We start from the raw sequence: 15,731 nt of genomic DNA on the forward strand, positions 1-15,731 counted from the left end.
GAGGTCCTTTTGAAAATGGTACGTTATTTTCTTTGTTATTTTCTTTTTTATGCCAGAAAAAAATATAGTTTTTAATCAAAACATTTCTACATACTCAAAATGAACAGCCTGCTCACATTTTTTTAAAATGAACCCGGCCTAGGCTCAAATAGTGTCGTGTTGTATCCAAAGGAAGCCCATCTTGTTGGATGGTTTTTGATTGAGTGTAGCCAAACCTTCTTTACGAAACTCAAATGCAATAAGATCAAATATGGATTGACACTTAATTAACATAATTTTTGTCCACGACTTTCGTTTATGATTACCGATCTGAGACATCAATAATGAATGTCTAATATCGTTAAAATGTAACCGACACGGGCAGAAAACAGCCTTAGAGTTCGTAGAAGGAAACGACGTGGTTGTGGAAGGAAATCTGCAGACGGGAGGAAGTTTACAAATGGCATCGTACAATGCACTTCGCATGTTGAAAACGCGAAGAATCTTGAAATTTTTTTGCCCAAAACACCCTTCCTGCTCCCCCATTCCCACCAAAACCAGAGGACTCCTCCAAATGGAGAAGATCTGACCAAATTGAATAGTAGTAAACTCACTTGTTCCGAGATGGATAGAGACAGACAGAGGCCGGAGATGTACGGAGATTTCTCCGACTCTCATCGCAATTCGCATTCCTCTACGTCTTCTTGGTCCTCCGACGATCCTCCTCCTCCTCCGCTTCCACCTCACCAAGCCCTAAACTCCGACGCACACAGAGCTGGATACCCCGGCGACGGTGACTACCACCACCACCTCCGCCCCCATCATCATCATCACCAAACTCACCGCCACCACTCCAACCAACGCTACAACCACCAACCGAATTTCAACTCCGAGCAGCATGGCCCAGTCCCTGGCAGTGGGCCCGACGATAATCCAGCTCATTTCGGCCGGAAGAGACCCTTTTTTTCTTCAGGTGCGCCATATACATGTTTCCTTTCATCAATTTCCTTTTTTCTGCTAAGTAAGTAAACGTTAGCTGCATTTGTAAATACAAAAAAAAATAAAAAAAATTACTACAATGTTCGCTCGTTACACATTCCAAAAGGCGCGCTAGAAAACTACAGCAGAAGTACACACAATTAGCCTTGAAAAAACTCTCAACAAACTCCGCGAGGCTAGGCAAAACAATCAAAGCTCAGTGGTGTGGCCAAAAATCGACATTAGTGGGGAACCTATTAAGCATAATTTCAAGGAAAAAAAAAATATGGAACTTAATATGAAGCACCGCCGGTCTTTCTTTCCTTGTTCATTTGTAGCCCTAGTCTTATATGTTGTTGATTCTTCTTTTTTTGGCTCCTTTAGAGGTGTTATAATTTCATTGCATGCCTATTAATATATTTGGAAGTTGTCTTTTTCTCAATAAAGATTGCTGAAATAAGGATTTTCTTAGGTTGTATTGAGGGTGGCAGTTTTGTGAAACTTTATGTTGGGGGCATACCAAGAACAGCAACACAGGAAGAGGTATGTTGCGTTGTCTATACTGCATGTTACTGCTCTGTTTTGTTAGCCTGAACTGATGACCTATGAACAAACTCTCTCATGTTCCTAGTAGTGGATGGTTAAATTTATGCATTAAAGTGTGCTAACTTTCAAAAACCGGTAAAAGTAGGACCAAATTTTGCGTGTTATGTGTTTTGTTTGCTAGTGATAAGGGGCCCCACTTGAATGCGGTGTAAAATGATGAAAACCATTTGAAAGGGCAACCCTCACGACGAACTTCTCTCTCCCTCTTTGTGGGTGGTGGTTTCTCTTCAAGCTCCTTCGGGTCACTCCTCCTCCGCTCCGCTGCGAACCTGCACCAAGGCGCGAGAGTACTTTAGAGTGGTGTGAAATTGCGTACCTTTCTCTAGGGTTTATCGCTCCACTTATATAGGCGAACGTACTTGCCCTCCAAGCTAAGAGTGACCATGACGCACATGGCACATACTCGTGACGTCACACATAACCGCCTCTCTTCTTAGATATTCCAGGTCCCTCTGGAACCAACGAGAGGAATCCCCACATGGCCTTCACATGGGCCAAACCGATCCACCCGCCCCGCCCCGAAGGCTCGGTCGTTGGGCCTGCAAACTGGACTGTAAACCGGTGAGTCGGACCCTTCGGTCCGACCCACCTATACTCGGCCGTTCCCTTCGCCATGCTGGGTCTCAGCCCAGGTAAGGTACGCGGGGCTAGCTAGGAGAGCCCAACTCTGGCTCTGTCCGCTTCCCTTCTGTGGGCCGGCCACAGGGCCCAATTCGGTTCGGCCCACCACACTCTTTGTCTCTCTTTATATTGTCTATGTGCTTGCTAAAATTCTAATGCAATTGGCAAGCAATATAGTGACCCGCAGACTTTATGGGTTGCTAACTGCTCCATTGGAGCAATTTTTGGAACCTTCGCTAAATATTTGGCCACTCTGCCATTGACGTTAATTTTCCCTTTGGCCAGCCCACTATAAATGCCCTTAATACTATCCTTTGTCCCGTTGAGGCTGGAAAATATATTCTGTCTCCACTAAATCCGTATCCGCAATACAAGCTATTGCTTTAGTGTGTGTGTGTGTGCACGAATCTTTTTTGTAACTACTCTGCCTTCACCTGAGTGTCTTTTTCTCTAAAGCTTGTTTTTGTATGGAGTAGGGCGGGAGCATTTGGTGTCCTTAAATTTAAGGTGGATGGGGTTCAATGCATTGACATTTAGCCTGTTCATTGTTTTCTTCACATAAATGCCCCTACATTAAAGTTCAAGCGATTTTTCCTTTGTGGTTCATCATTATGGATTTCAATATTTCATTCCGTAATCAACTGGTGGTCAGTTCATCTTATTCTTTTTCACCTAACTTTTAGGTGCAACTGTGATTGTCTTTGTGTGAGAGTTGGAAATTATCCCGCCTGCCTACCCGAATGCATTGCTAATTCCTTCTTTCATGTTAGGTTCGCTCCTTGTTTGAGGAATATGGGAAGATTGTCGAGGTTGTTCGACTTAAGGACAATAGAACCTACCAACCACATGGTAAAGTATTACCAAGATGCCAAGATGACTTTGACTTTTGCGTACTTGCACATGTTTTTGCTCCTCTGCCTGATGGAAGGAGTGTAATAATATTTACTTCGCAGAATGTGGTTTTGTTAAATATGCAACTTTAGAGGAAGCGGACCGGGCCATTGGAGCATTACACAACAAATATACTTTTCCAGCAGTAAGTTCTCTCATGCAAGCCTTGAGAACTTTGCATTTGTGTATCCCAAATGAATGAACGTTCCACTGTTTATTTTTCTTTCCCCAGGGAGTGGCTCCAATTAAAGTTCGATATGCAGATGGGGAACGGGAACGCCTTGGTAAGTTTCTGAGCTAAAGATGTATCATTGGTACTTTTTGGGTACAAGCTGGTATGAGCCTTGTTGTCTTTGACTTCTTGTAAAAAAGAAAATAAGTCTTTACATATAGGCTGTATTTGCATCATAGGATATACAAGAACACATGGCTTATTAGCATAATCTTGTTTTTGCAAGAGTATGACATGGTTCAGAACCGTGGGAGACACACATGTCCATCACTTAGGTGCTGGTGAAACACATTATTGGTTAGCAATAAAATAATTTCAAAAAAAATGTTCAATAAACGCAATGTTCACTTTGAATTAATGAACCCTCTTCCTAGATTTTGTTATTTCGATTGTAATTTTGATTATAGGAGGTTTATGTTTGATGGGTGTGCCATCTATAATTTTGAGTATAGGAGGTTTATGTTTATGTTTATGATTGATTTGTAATTGCGACTTGACTAATCCATTGATATTGAAGTTACGAATTGTGTGGTTTTCTTCTTTTAATTATTGTGAATTGAGATGTACTTTAACTACGGAAATATATGTAGATGTGAGTGTCACCGTGCCATCACTCCAGTGGTGTCACTGCATTTCACGTATTCATACGACTTAGGTTCATATGGACAATAATGGCTGTTGTCTCGACTCATGCCATTCTTAAGTTTTCTTAAAATAATTCAGAATCTGAGAGAGCATTGCAAGTGTGGACTGTGTGGTATTTTCATATGTGTAATAAAGCAGTTTATGAATGCAAAGCAAATATAGTGGTTGGCCTTTATGGATGAGATTATAGAATGGGGTGACTTTGGGATGGGACCATTGATAGCGCCACTAGCTGAAATCATAGTTGTGACAAATTAATACCCTTGTTATACCCTTTCCAATCTTGACTTGTGGGAAGTGCCAACATTTCATGCGTGGAGGCTGGAGTCATAATGAGAGCCCGGCTTTCCCCAATAAAAGATTACTCTTCTCGCTCACAAAGCAGGTGACCAAGGCTGAGGACTCCAAAAATCCTTCGTTTTATTTGTTATCCTGAATATTTGATTCAGGAGCGACCCATCATATGACTCGTAATCGCACAGTTCTTACTTTTTCTATCACACCATCCTAATCTATTTCTGTTTTTTTACAGCCATTGGTGCTTTTGTTCCTGTTCGTCAAGTTGGATCTGTGACTCGCTCTTCTGATCCATCTGGTCGTTTATCTCTTCATGCAGTATATCTTGTTCTTCCTTTATCTTTAAGTTTCTTGTCTGTCAGTCAACTTGATTCTTGTTGAATCCCTTTTATTGCTGATGTTACCACTTTTCTCATGGCAGGGGGTTTTGGGACACAGGACTGCAAATTGTATGTTGGTTGCCTGAACAAGCAAGCTTCCAAAAAGGAAATTGAAGAAGTACGATCCAAGCTATTAGCTCCCTGGCCTTTCCAAACGAATAAGATACTATAGTTTCCTTCTTTCAGAAGTTATACCCTGCATGCACATGTCTGCAAGGGTAACTTATGTTAATATGTAAGAAGTTGAGCATGCTGCTTATCCTCGGTACTTACTTGTCTAATTTCACTCGGATTTATTGCAAGCTTCTCACATATAATGCATCCATTGGCCCCATTTAGGACTGCATTGCTGTAAATCATCGTTACAACTTACAAGTTGCCCTATCCAATATAGTCAGCACAATAACTGTGTATCAATGGGATTTTGCAATATTAGGGTTTGATTTTGAATGTGAGGATGGTAAAGGCATGTGTTAACATATTGATGACATATGCTGCATGCCATAAGTACCTAAATGCCTTTGATGAAATAGGCAAGAGAAGACCTTTGCTTCTTATAAATTGGACCTTTTTCTTGGTCCTTCCAACTCGGGTGATAATGCGGGATTGTCATTATTTATTCTTTGTTGTTTTGAGAATTTCAATCATTAGTTTTTGTTGTATTCTCTTTTGGGCTCTTACTAAGTTATACTGTTATATTCTGTGTACGACCATTTTCCCTTTCAGATATTTTCTGCTTATGGTCTTGTGGAAAATGTCTACATTGTACTTGATGAAGTGAAGCAAAGTCGGGGTACGTCTATTACTCTTTAACAGTTGTATTTGTTTTCCTCATATCCCAATCTTTTGGCTCTGTATAAAACGTGGGAAACTTAATGGAAGATGACCTTTGCTTTCCCCTGATCCCGTGTGGCTCCTGATCGCTCATTTTACTTGCCAACGCATGTTTTCACGTTGATCTAAAGCAAAATAATGTAGGTGAGATAGTTATCTAGTTCCAAGTCCCACGGCCCATTTCTAAAGCAAGGTGGTGCTTGATCCAAGTCCATGACCCACTCTCTTTTGCTTTTATCCACAAAAATCATATTCTATACTATAATACTAGGGGAAAGGGTAGTGGGGGTGGGTTTTGAACCCTCACCAAATGAAGTGCCCATTACCTGCTCTACCAACTGAGCTAGGAGGTAACTTCCATGACCCACTCTCTCTAATGTCTTTGTTGTTTGGAATGAGAGAGAATAATAAAGGTGTATAGGGTGTTAACTAACCCTAACACAAGTAAACTTTATTTATATTATGTGGTGACTAGTTACATAACATAGACCACCAATGTGGGACTTAGTCCAACTCTATTCTAACACTCCTCCTCAAGCTAGAGAATAAATATCACAAAATCCCAGCTTGTTACATAACAACTCTAAACGTGGTTTAATAAAGGTTTGGTGAAGTTATGGCCAACTGAGCTCCTATAGACACGAAAGGGGTAGGTAACATGCCGCTATCTATCTTCTCCCGAACAATATAACAATCTACCTTGATATGTTTGGTTCTCTCATGAAAGACTGGATTCGAAGCGATATGTATTGCTACTTGATTATCACAATACATAGGAATAGGTAATTGTACGCCAAACCCCAATTCTTCGAGTAAAGCTCTCAACCATACAACCTCGCAAGTAGTATGAGCCATGGCACGATACTCTGCTTGGACCGAGCAACCACAGTTTTGTTTCTTGCTCTTCCAGGTAACTAAATTGCCACTAACAAAAGTACAGTACCCCAATTGTGGACCGTTTATCAGACGATGATCCTGCCCAATCAGCATCAGTAAAGGCCTCAACACGCAAATGACCATTTGAACGATAAAAGAGACCGCGTCCAGGATGAGCCTTAAGATACTTCACAATACGAAGACAAGCTTCCCAATGTGGAAGACGAGGGGCTGCCATGAACTGACTTACCATACTAACATCAAATGAGATATCAGGCCGTGTGTGGGTGAGATAATTCAGCTTTCCTACCGAGCGACGATAATGGTCTGGATGAGGAAATATCTCCCCCTGATCAACACACAATTTGACATTTGGATCTATAGGAGTCTCTACAGGCTTTGCGAAGACGACACATCTGAGAACGCTCCCCCTGAGGAACAAACCCAGGAGGTTGCTCCATATACACTTCCTCAAGCAGGTCACCGTGTAGAAAGGAATTCTTGACATCCAACTGAAATAAGGGCCAATCAAGATTGGCAACCAGAGAAATAAGAATGCGGACAGAGTTAATCTTGGCCACCGGAGAGAAAGTCTTGGCATAATCAACGCCATACGTTTGAGTATAGCCTTTGCCACAAGACGGGCCTTGTACCGTTCTACGGAACCATCCGGATTATACTTGACGGTAAATACCCACCGACAGCCAACAGTAGACTTTCCTGGCGGAAGAGAAATCAACTCCCAAGTGCCATTGTCATGGAGAGCAGACATCTCAGCCTTCATTGCTGTCTGCCACTCAGAAATAGATAAGGTCTCCTGAACAGTGTTAGGAACAGAAATGGACGAAACAGAAGTTGTAAAAGCACGAAGTGACGGAGACAAATGATTATAGGAAATAAACTGAGCAATATGATGAGTAGTACAAGACCGAATACCTTTGCGAAGAGCTATAGGAAGACCAGGGGAAGGGAGAGGTGGAGAGGGAAGTGGTGGTGGTGGTGGTGGTGAAGCGGGATCTTGAGACGGGGGAGGCACAGCGGGAGGCACTGGTGGGGCTGTGAATCTTTGCATTGACAAACATATACGTGCAAGGGTGGCACAGAAGCAGTAGGAACATCGATAGGAATAACATACTCAGACTCAAAAAGAACATATTCAGATTCAGGGGTCCCCGAAAAGAAAGGCAATGACTCATTAAAAGTGCCATCAGCACACACAAAGTGACGGCGAAGAGAGGGTAAGTAACACTTATACCTTTTCTGAGTGCGCGAATAACCGAGAAAGACACATCGGATCGAGCGAGGATCAAGTTTGTCCCGGTTAGGATCTAGTGCATGAACATAGCACGTGCACCCGAATACCCGAGGGGGTAATGAGTGAAGAGGATGACCAGGAAATAAATCTTGGTGAGGGATCTGACCACCAAGAACAGTGGAGGGCATACGATTAATCAAGTAACAGGCTGTGAGAACAACATCACTCCAGTACGACTTAGGAACCTGCATTTGGATTAACATGGCATGCATAACTTCAGATAAGTGTCGAATCTTGCGTTCGGCAACCCTATTTTGTTGTGGAGTACGAGCGCAAGAAGACTGGTGAATGATCCCATGATCACAAAAAAACGCAAAAGAGCATTATGAAAATATTCACGTGCATTATCAGAACGAAAAATACGAATGCAAGTATCAAATTGAGTCTTTATTTCTGCATAAAAGGACTTAAAGACAGAAGACAACTCTGACCTCGTTTTCATAAGATAAAGATATGTGATACGAGAGAAATCATCGATAAAAATAACATAATACTGAAAACCAGCCAAAGTGGGAACATGAATAGGATCCCAAATATCCGAATGTGCTAACTGGAAAGGACGCGACACACGACGCTCAACCCTAAGATAAAAAGACACTCGACGATGTTTACTAAACTCACAGACTTCACATTGTAAGTCCTTAACATTATTACATGATGGAACCAGACGCTTCATATTCTGAAGAGAGGGATGGCCCAGACGGCAGTGTTGTTGATAGGGAGAAACGGACGACTGAAGAGCAACAGACGCAGGACAGATGTCATTGGTAAAATAATATAAGCCGCCACGTTGAGTACCCCTACCAATCTTCCTCCACGTCTTTAGATCCTGAAACACACAACCATGAGAAGAAAAGGTGATGGAGCAGTTTAAGGATTTCGTAAGTTTACTAACAGGCATAAGACTAAATGAAAAACTAGGAATATGGAAGACCGAATCTAAAGTAAGAGATGGAGTAACAGAAACGGAACCCAAACAAGTAATTGCAGAGGTAGAACCATCTGCTAAGGTAACACGGGATGATATACCAACAGACTGACGACTAGGAAAGACCGAAGATGTACCAGTCATATGATCAGAAGCACCTGAATCGATAACCCAAGGAGTGGAGGAACGAGAAGAGGCAACACAAGCAACAGAGGAACCGGTCTAAGCGAGCGTAGCAGTAGAGGGTGAAATCTGATGTGACACTAGGCGCTGATACTCTTCTGCAGAAATAGTCACTACAGGGTCGGCAGGGTGAGGAAGCGGCTCAACATCCTCAAAAATAGCAGCCTGATGAGCCTGAGGGAACCCAGGGAGATCATAGCAAGAATCCACAGTATGATTGGTCCCCCCACAATAAGTACACAATCGGGAATCACGACCACGACCACCACCCCCTGACATGCGACCACCAAAACCACCAATACCAGAACTCAAACCATGACCAAAACCACCAATACCAGAAGTACGAGCACCTATACTAGAATCACGACCACCAAAACCACGGTTAGAACCACGTCCACTAAACCCAGAGTCATGACCACGACTACTAATCCCAAAATCACGGCCGCGACCGCGACCACAACTAAATGAAATACCAGAAATACCAGAGACAGCGGAAGCTAGTGCTGAACGATCAGAGGGTGGCACAGGCACAGAAACAGAAGACTGACGAAGTCGACTAAAAACCTCACTGAGAGAAGGTAAATCTCGAGACCCCAAAAGCTGATTGCAAACAGGACCATACCTAGTCGATGATACACCGGATAGGAACCGAGCAATCTGCATACACTCACGCTGGCACCACATGACCTAAACATCAAGAGGAAATCGGTTCATAGATATTAAGCTCCTCACAAATACCACGAAACTTGGCATAATAAGCCTTCAAAGATAAATCACCCTGGGAGATCGAAAAAAAAGAATGATGAAGCTCATATGCCCGACGAAGATTATTAACACCAGAATACATCTCCTGAGCCTGTGTCCATACTTGTTTAGCTGTAGGTAAGAAGATCAACGTACTAGCAATCTGTTCTTCCATACTATTCCACAAATCAGACCGAATACTAGCATCCACAGATACCCATGCCTCATAGGTGGCAGCAGTCGCTGCGGGTGGATCGTCAGTCAAATAATAATAAAGTTTCTGACCCACATAATAAATCTCGACGGCTCTAGCCCAGACAGTATAATTCTTACCATTCAAAAGAGTGGAAGTAATAGATAACTTTTCACGAAACCGAGATCCAGACAAACTACCAACAACAGTAGAGCTCGAAACAACGCCAGAGCCATACTTTGACTCGTCCATTATACCGAATCAACACCAATTAATAGAACTAACAAAATCAACCATCAACCAATGCACTACTGTTAACCAACAAATGAAACAAGAGCCACCACTAATGAAACAATAGCAACCACTACCAACCAATGCACTACTGAAACAAGAGCCACCACGATAGATGGATGGATGGATGGATGGTGAGTTAGGGCTGGTGGGTTTCGACGCATATAATCTAGGGTGGATTAGGGTTACGCTCTAATACCATGTTGTTTGGAATGAGAGAGAATAAGAAAGGTGTATAGGGTGTTAACTAACCCTAACACAAGTAAACTTTATTTATATTATGTGGTTACTAGTTACATAACATAGACAACCAATGTGGGACTTAGTCCAACTCTATTCTAACAGTCTTCATTGGAGGTTTCGAAGCAAATTTCTCCTAATCCAAGTTAGCTGATCCACATTCATTCTGCTTTCAAGGTTCCGGGTTCATCCAATTTTCTCATAGGGACATGGCAATAGCTGCAATGAATGCACTGAGTGGAACTTACGTCATGAGGGTATTATTTTATTTCTTCTAGTTCCATTGCCATGTTTTCCGTTTGTTCACACTTTTTTTTTTGTTTGTTATTTAGGGATGTGATCAACCATTGATCGTACGCTTTGCAGAGCCAAAGAAGCCCAGGATTGGAGAACCAAGGCAACCTCCATCCCCTCTCAAAAGAATCCGTGTCTTGATTTATATATTTTGGCTGGGTAACAATTTTTGTGTCATAGTGTAATTCATCGACAGTATGAAATCTGAGCTACTTTGTTTGACTCATATGAATGCTTATGCAAGGGGCCGCAACTTGCCCTTTATTGGGTCATAAACAAGTGCTTCAGTGAAAATGGAAGAAAAACACACGGGAAAATGGTTGCTTAACTTGCTTAGCTTAATAATATGAGTACCCATGTGCTCCCCTTCCCTGTGCATGCCCTTCTCGCTTTATCTTAATCTATTTATGATAACCTGAAGTTAGAGAATAACCTTCTTCTGACTTCCTTCTGGTATCTCCTCAGGGATAGTTGCAAATACGGTGGTTCCCGTCCTCAAGAATATGTTAGGTTTGCTAGAACATCTATCTCTCCCTGTCTTATTCACATTTTGGTTTGCATAGTTTTGCTAGTGGAATGAGTTTTCTTGTTGCAGGCCAGCACCATATGTTAATGACCCAAGGGCTGGACATACATTGCCTGATGCTTCTCTTCCACTAAGTCCAAAGAATATGGCGTCATCTTCCCAAGTCAGTAATGATTTCAGCAATGAACTTGTATCATTTAGAGCTTGTGGATTCATGGTTTTAAGACACATACACAGAACGGTGTAGGTTTCTTAGGTGAAAGAACAACATAAACCTGACTTTCAGATTTTCTGGTCACGGGATTTTCTGATAAGTGTAGTTTGAGGGCCTGAGTAGCAGCCTATTTAAACGTCTTTTGGGGTATAAGGGAGGCCATTGAGGCCAGATTTACCTGTTTCGGGAGTGGAGCTGTGAAGCCCCTATCCCACATCGGGAAATAATAGAAACATGAAGTGGTTTATAAGGTAAGGCCCACCAGCTACTATTAATCTGAGGTTAACCTTTTGAGCCACGTGGTAGGCTAAGGAGGTCAGCAGGGGCAGGTCGTTACAGGAGCTCTGTCACATGTGCATTAGAATTGGAATGGTGTAACTTTATCTATGCAGAGTTTCACTGACCGCAGTGTTGCAGAAAATTTTCCCTCTTCCTTCCTCTTGTAACATTGTTTACATGATTTTGCCTCTTTTTAATTGAGCATTCTACTTCTTTTCCTCCCCATTTCCAAGCATGTTTTTTACTTCCAAAATTTTCGACGTGTACTAATGATGTTGTCCTGCAGTCTCCAGGGACTGGAGGCAAACCGCAGACAGTTTCTAGGACTACTTCTGTGTCAGAACTAGTTTTTCCTTCAATTGCCAATCCATTAGATTCTGATTGGAGTGAACACACTTGTCCGGATGGATACAAATACTATTATAATTGTGCAACTTGTGAAAGCAGGGTAAGAGACTTCTACTCAACATAATATTTCAGCTTATCCTTAAATTGGTACAAGTGTCTGAAAATTCGACTTGCAGTGGGAGAAGCCTGAAGAGTATTTGTTACTTGAACGAGTACAAAAGCAGCTGCCGCAGCAGATGCAACTTTCTTCTCATCAACAGGTAAATTCCCTGTCACGCTCACAGGTTCTTCTAGCCAATAAGTTCCTCAAATGGAACAGGTGCAGCTTCAGACATAACTTTCCACCAAAAACCCTCAACAGCATTCCTTGTCTGCATTTTTAGTTATTTTTAGTTGTCCTCTAAGGTTTATTGATAAGCCGAATGCATTTTAGGTTTATTGATAAGCCGAATGCATTTTAGGTTTATCTATTTGAATTATTCACAATACTCACATGGAGTATTAGTGATGCCATATTCGTGATCCTCGTGTAATCAGTCAGGTGAATTGTTGTAATGATAGTTAGTCCCATGGAGTTCTCCAATTTAAGGCATGGGATATCTAAGGGTAGGCTGCATCAGACTCTACAGTCTGCAGTATTACCGCAGCCATAAAATAAGTAGCAACTCGGGCTTGCTTAACCAAAGCAATAATGCTCACCACAGAACAGAGGACAAAAACAATATTAATGATAGACAGTTTTTTTTCTACAGAATTTTATGCTAGTTTAGGTTTGGCATAGTTATTAGACACTTATATAGCTGTAAACTACATGTTTGTTTGCTCAAAATTTATATTGACATGCTAGTAATGTAGTAGATATTCTGTTTGTATGTATATGAATACTTCATCCACAACAATAGTAATGTGCACATTCTTTTTGTATGCAGATGAATACTTCATCCACAAACAACCAAAGTGAAAACTAATAGTAATTCAACATACAGACAAGTCCCAAGACAAACAACTAGATAAATTAACTTTGGTAATCTGTTTTCATGTAGCATGTCCTATAGATTTTCAGTTTCAGATTGTGGTTTCTATATTGTGGACATGTGGTAACCTTAGAACATGTAACATCTTCTCGGAGAGCCCACATTGGGCTAGGGGAACCTTGCTTCTACTGAGCCAGCCTTGTACGGGGCACGGCCTATTTCGACCCTTGCACTCATTATTTTGATGCCAGCACGCATGTAATTGTGTGATTTTTGTGTTACGAGCTACAGTAGAGGCTATTTTCCATATTTAGATATCAATTTTTTGGGTCCTTATTTGGAACCAGGTCTGATGTCTTTCAGAGTTCTAAACCTGATATGGATAGTGCGATGTGCTATTGACAAACTAAGTGCTTTCATTGACCATATTCATCAAGTTAAGTAAGCACCTGTAGATCAGGAATTTAGGATACTAAAAGCTTATGATTGATGGATAACACAACTTAATGGGATGTTCTCGTTGTCAGGTACTTGATCATATGCAAGTACAGGCAGCGACAACGCCGACAAGCGTCATCATTTCTCCAACCTGTGTCTAAGTGGTATTGCGATAAGTCTTTTAAGGAACTCAGTTTATTGCAGCAGTCCAGAATGTTCAGAGTTGGCCTTGAGAAGTCCTATAACTATTTTGAAATTCTATAATTGTAACTCCCAACCCAGATGTGTTATATGTACTAACCTCTGATCATTTTCATTCCAAACTTGGTTTCCCTAGCTTTTCTGCAATGATTTTGTCCGTTGCGACAAACAACTTCGTTAAGCCAACTTATTTCGTGGTCAACATAATCATTACAATTCATTTATATGTTGACAGCCTCAATTGTTCTTCTGAAAATGGTTGTAAAGATGTATATCTGTTTGTTTTGCGTTCCTACATTAGAAAATAGAAGCTTGTTTTAACATATATTAGGACATCTGCTCGTATAGATGGAATATGTGAGGTTTTTTTTCAAAACAATGGATGGTGCATTTGTTTAATCACTTCTATTTTTCTTTTCTTTTCTTTTCCTGTCTGATGTCAAATAGTTTGGATGCCGCGCTTTCAGGGATTGGGAAAAACAGTTTTCATTTAAAGCACTTGTGCTGGTTATGCCTCATGTTTGGTTCTTGCACTCAAATCGGTGGCGTAGGCCTAATGCCTTGTTTGGATAACATTTTGAAAAGAAAAAAAAATTTACTCAAAAAATACTCATTACCTCTACTTTTAACTATTACTCTCATCTCTCGAATCATTATTTTCATTTCTCTCTCTATCTCTTTTTACTCATTATTCGTATCTCCAATTATTACTTTAATTTCTCTCTTTACTCATTATCTAAAAACCAAACTTAAAAATTGTCAAAATATCATCCAAAGAAGGCATAAGGTTGCACAATCAGTGCTTCACTTTTATTCCAGTGGGGTAGTATAAAAGCTTGTGGCTGTGTTTTTGAAGGCACGAGCTTGTCACACCTCCAGGTTGAGATACGCCCAATTAGGGTAGGGAAAATAATAGTACCAGCGGTATTCATAATTGAGAACCTAAGTTGGGTTGTGGAAGTAGTATAGTACTCCCTCCGTCCCTAAATAAGTGTCCGGCGCGTAAAACTAGACTTTACAAAATATGCATATTTTTTTTCACAATTTAATAGAACTTATTGCTATCTATTGATTTGTGTAAAAATTTAATTTTTTTAATGAAACAAATGCATCTTTTTGAAGGTTTAATTTTGTGCGCCGGACACTTATTTAGGGACGGAGGGAGGGAGCAGTAGTGTACTCCATTTGGTAGCCGGTGGTCTATAAAATTTGGGGTAGTTCACCCACCACGTCAAAGAGTAATGTAACCTTTTGTGGCTAGACACCGTCACGTGGGATGATGAAGTTTCTATCTGGGGGAAGCTCTAAAAGCTGAGAGCTTCGATGATGAGAATGGTGAAAACCTCAACGTCATCTTCCAAATTTCAGTGGGGAGGGAGGGAGTATCTGCTTTTTTGGAAATCCTGACCTGTCGCGCGTGTTCTTTCCCTATTTTTGGTTCTTTCGGTTCTTTTTAATTTGCTGACATGCTCTCTCTCTCTCTCTCTCTCTCTCAAAGAGTTCGCACGTTCAATGAATCAAACCCCCCACGAATGGACTGTTCTACTACTACACGAACAATTCGATTCTAGTGGGAGGGAGTGGGTCCAGTGGGGAGAGGAGTATTCAAAAACTTCGATAAAACAACAGTGGTGGGTGGGTCAGGATTCGCCAAACTCACCTCACCCTCACCCTCCCTCTCACTGTCATTCACACTTAAATTACCCTTCACCAAATCCTCGTCCTCGATTCAGGTTTAATTCCCACGGAGTATTAATTTTGTTATCTACAGTCTACAAATCGATAATATATGTACTGATTTTTAGTTACTTTTTTTTTTTTTTGGTCATAATTTTGCCTCACATTGTTGATAGAAAAATATAAATCAAAGCTGAAAATAAAATTGACACACGCCACTAAAGATACACTCCCTCCGTCTCCATTTAATGGTCCCTTATTCTATTGTAACCAAATAAAAAATGAGTTGTACGAGTATTTTTTTAAATCGGTAACAAATTTTATATATAATATGAATCTTATTTGATAGAACTCAATTAGTTCTATTAGAAGATATTTTTAAAAATCACATAAATTATTATATATTATGAGATGTAAGCAATTGAAAAGCGATACGAACTTCTAAAAAAAGACTGTTAAATCTAGATGGAGGGAATATAAGACTTCTTCATATTTATTGATCTAACTGCTTTTAACTTTGCTCTATATTTTTGTACTTTTTCAATTC

The 15,731-nt window shown here is 40.8% G+C and overlaps 1 protein-coding gene across 7 annotated transcripts; it reads left to right on the forward strand.

Annotated features, from left to right (window-relative positions):
* Positions 1–513: 513 nt before the first annotated feature.
* LOC131313164 (flowering time control protein FCA) lies at positions 514–14,016 on the forward strand. 7 transcript variants are annotated; one of them, XR_009196089.1, is made up of 16 exons: positions 514–952; positions 1,430–1,500; positions 2,955–3,033; positions 3,138–3,220; positions 3,308–3,359; positions 4,485–4,547; positions 4,671–4,747; positions 5,356–5,422; positions 10,411–10,490; positions 10,566–10,630; positions 10,993–11,037; positions 11,123–11,216; positions 11,833–11,994; positions 12,071–12,154; positions 13,216–13,309; positions 13,396–13,455. XR_009196089.1 is itself a non-coding variant. In XM_058341309.1 (15 exons), the coding sequence occupies exons 1-15, from the start codon at positions 604–606 to the stop codon at positions 13,999–14,001; spliced, it is 1,398 nt and encodes a 465-aa protein (XP_058197292.1). In that variant the 5' UTR covers positions 514–603; the 3' UTR covers positions 14,002–14,016. The 7 variants fall into 7 exon arrangements, 4 of the variants coding, with proteins under 4 accessions (XP_058197292.1, XP_058197291.1, XP_058197290.1 ...); XR_009196090.1 differs by having other exon boundaries at positions 13,216–13,304; positions 13,396–13,443; XR_009196088.1 differs by lacking the exon at positions 13,216–13,309 and adding an exon at positions 12,824–12,918 and having other exon boundaries at positions 13,396–13,436.
* The last annotated feature ends 1,715 nt before the right edge of the window (positions 14,017–15,731 follow it).

The sequence above is a fragment of the Rhododendron vialii genome, chromosome 13a (assembly GCF_030253575.1).
Source record: "Rhododendron vialii isolate Sample 1 chromosome 13a, ASM3025357v1".
NCBI lineage: Eukaryota > Viridiplantae > Streptophyta > Magnoliopsida > Ericales > Ericaceae > Rhododendron > Rhododendron vialii.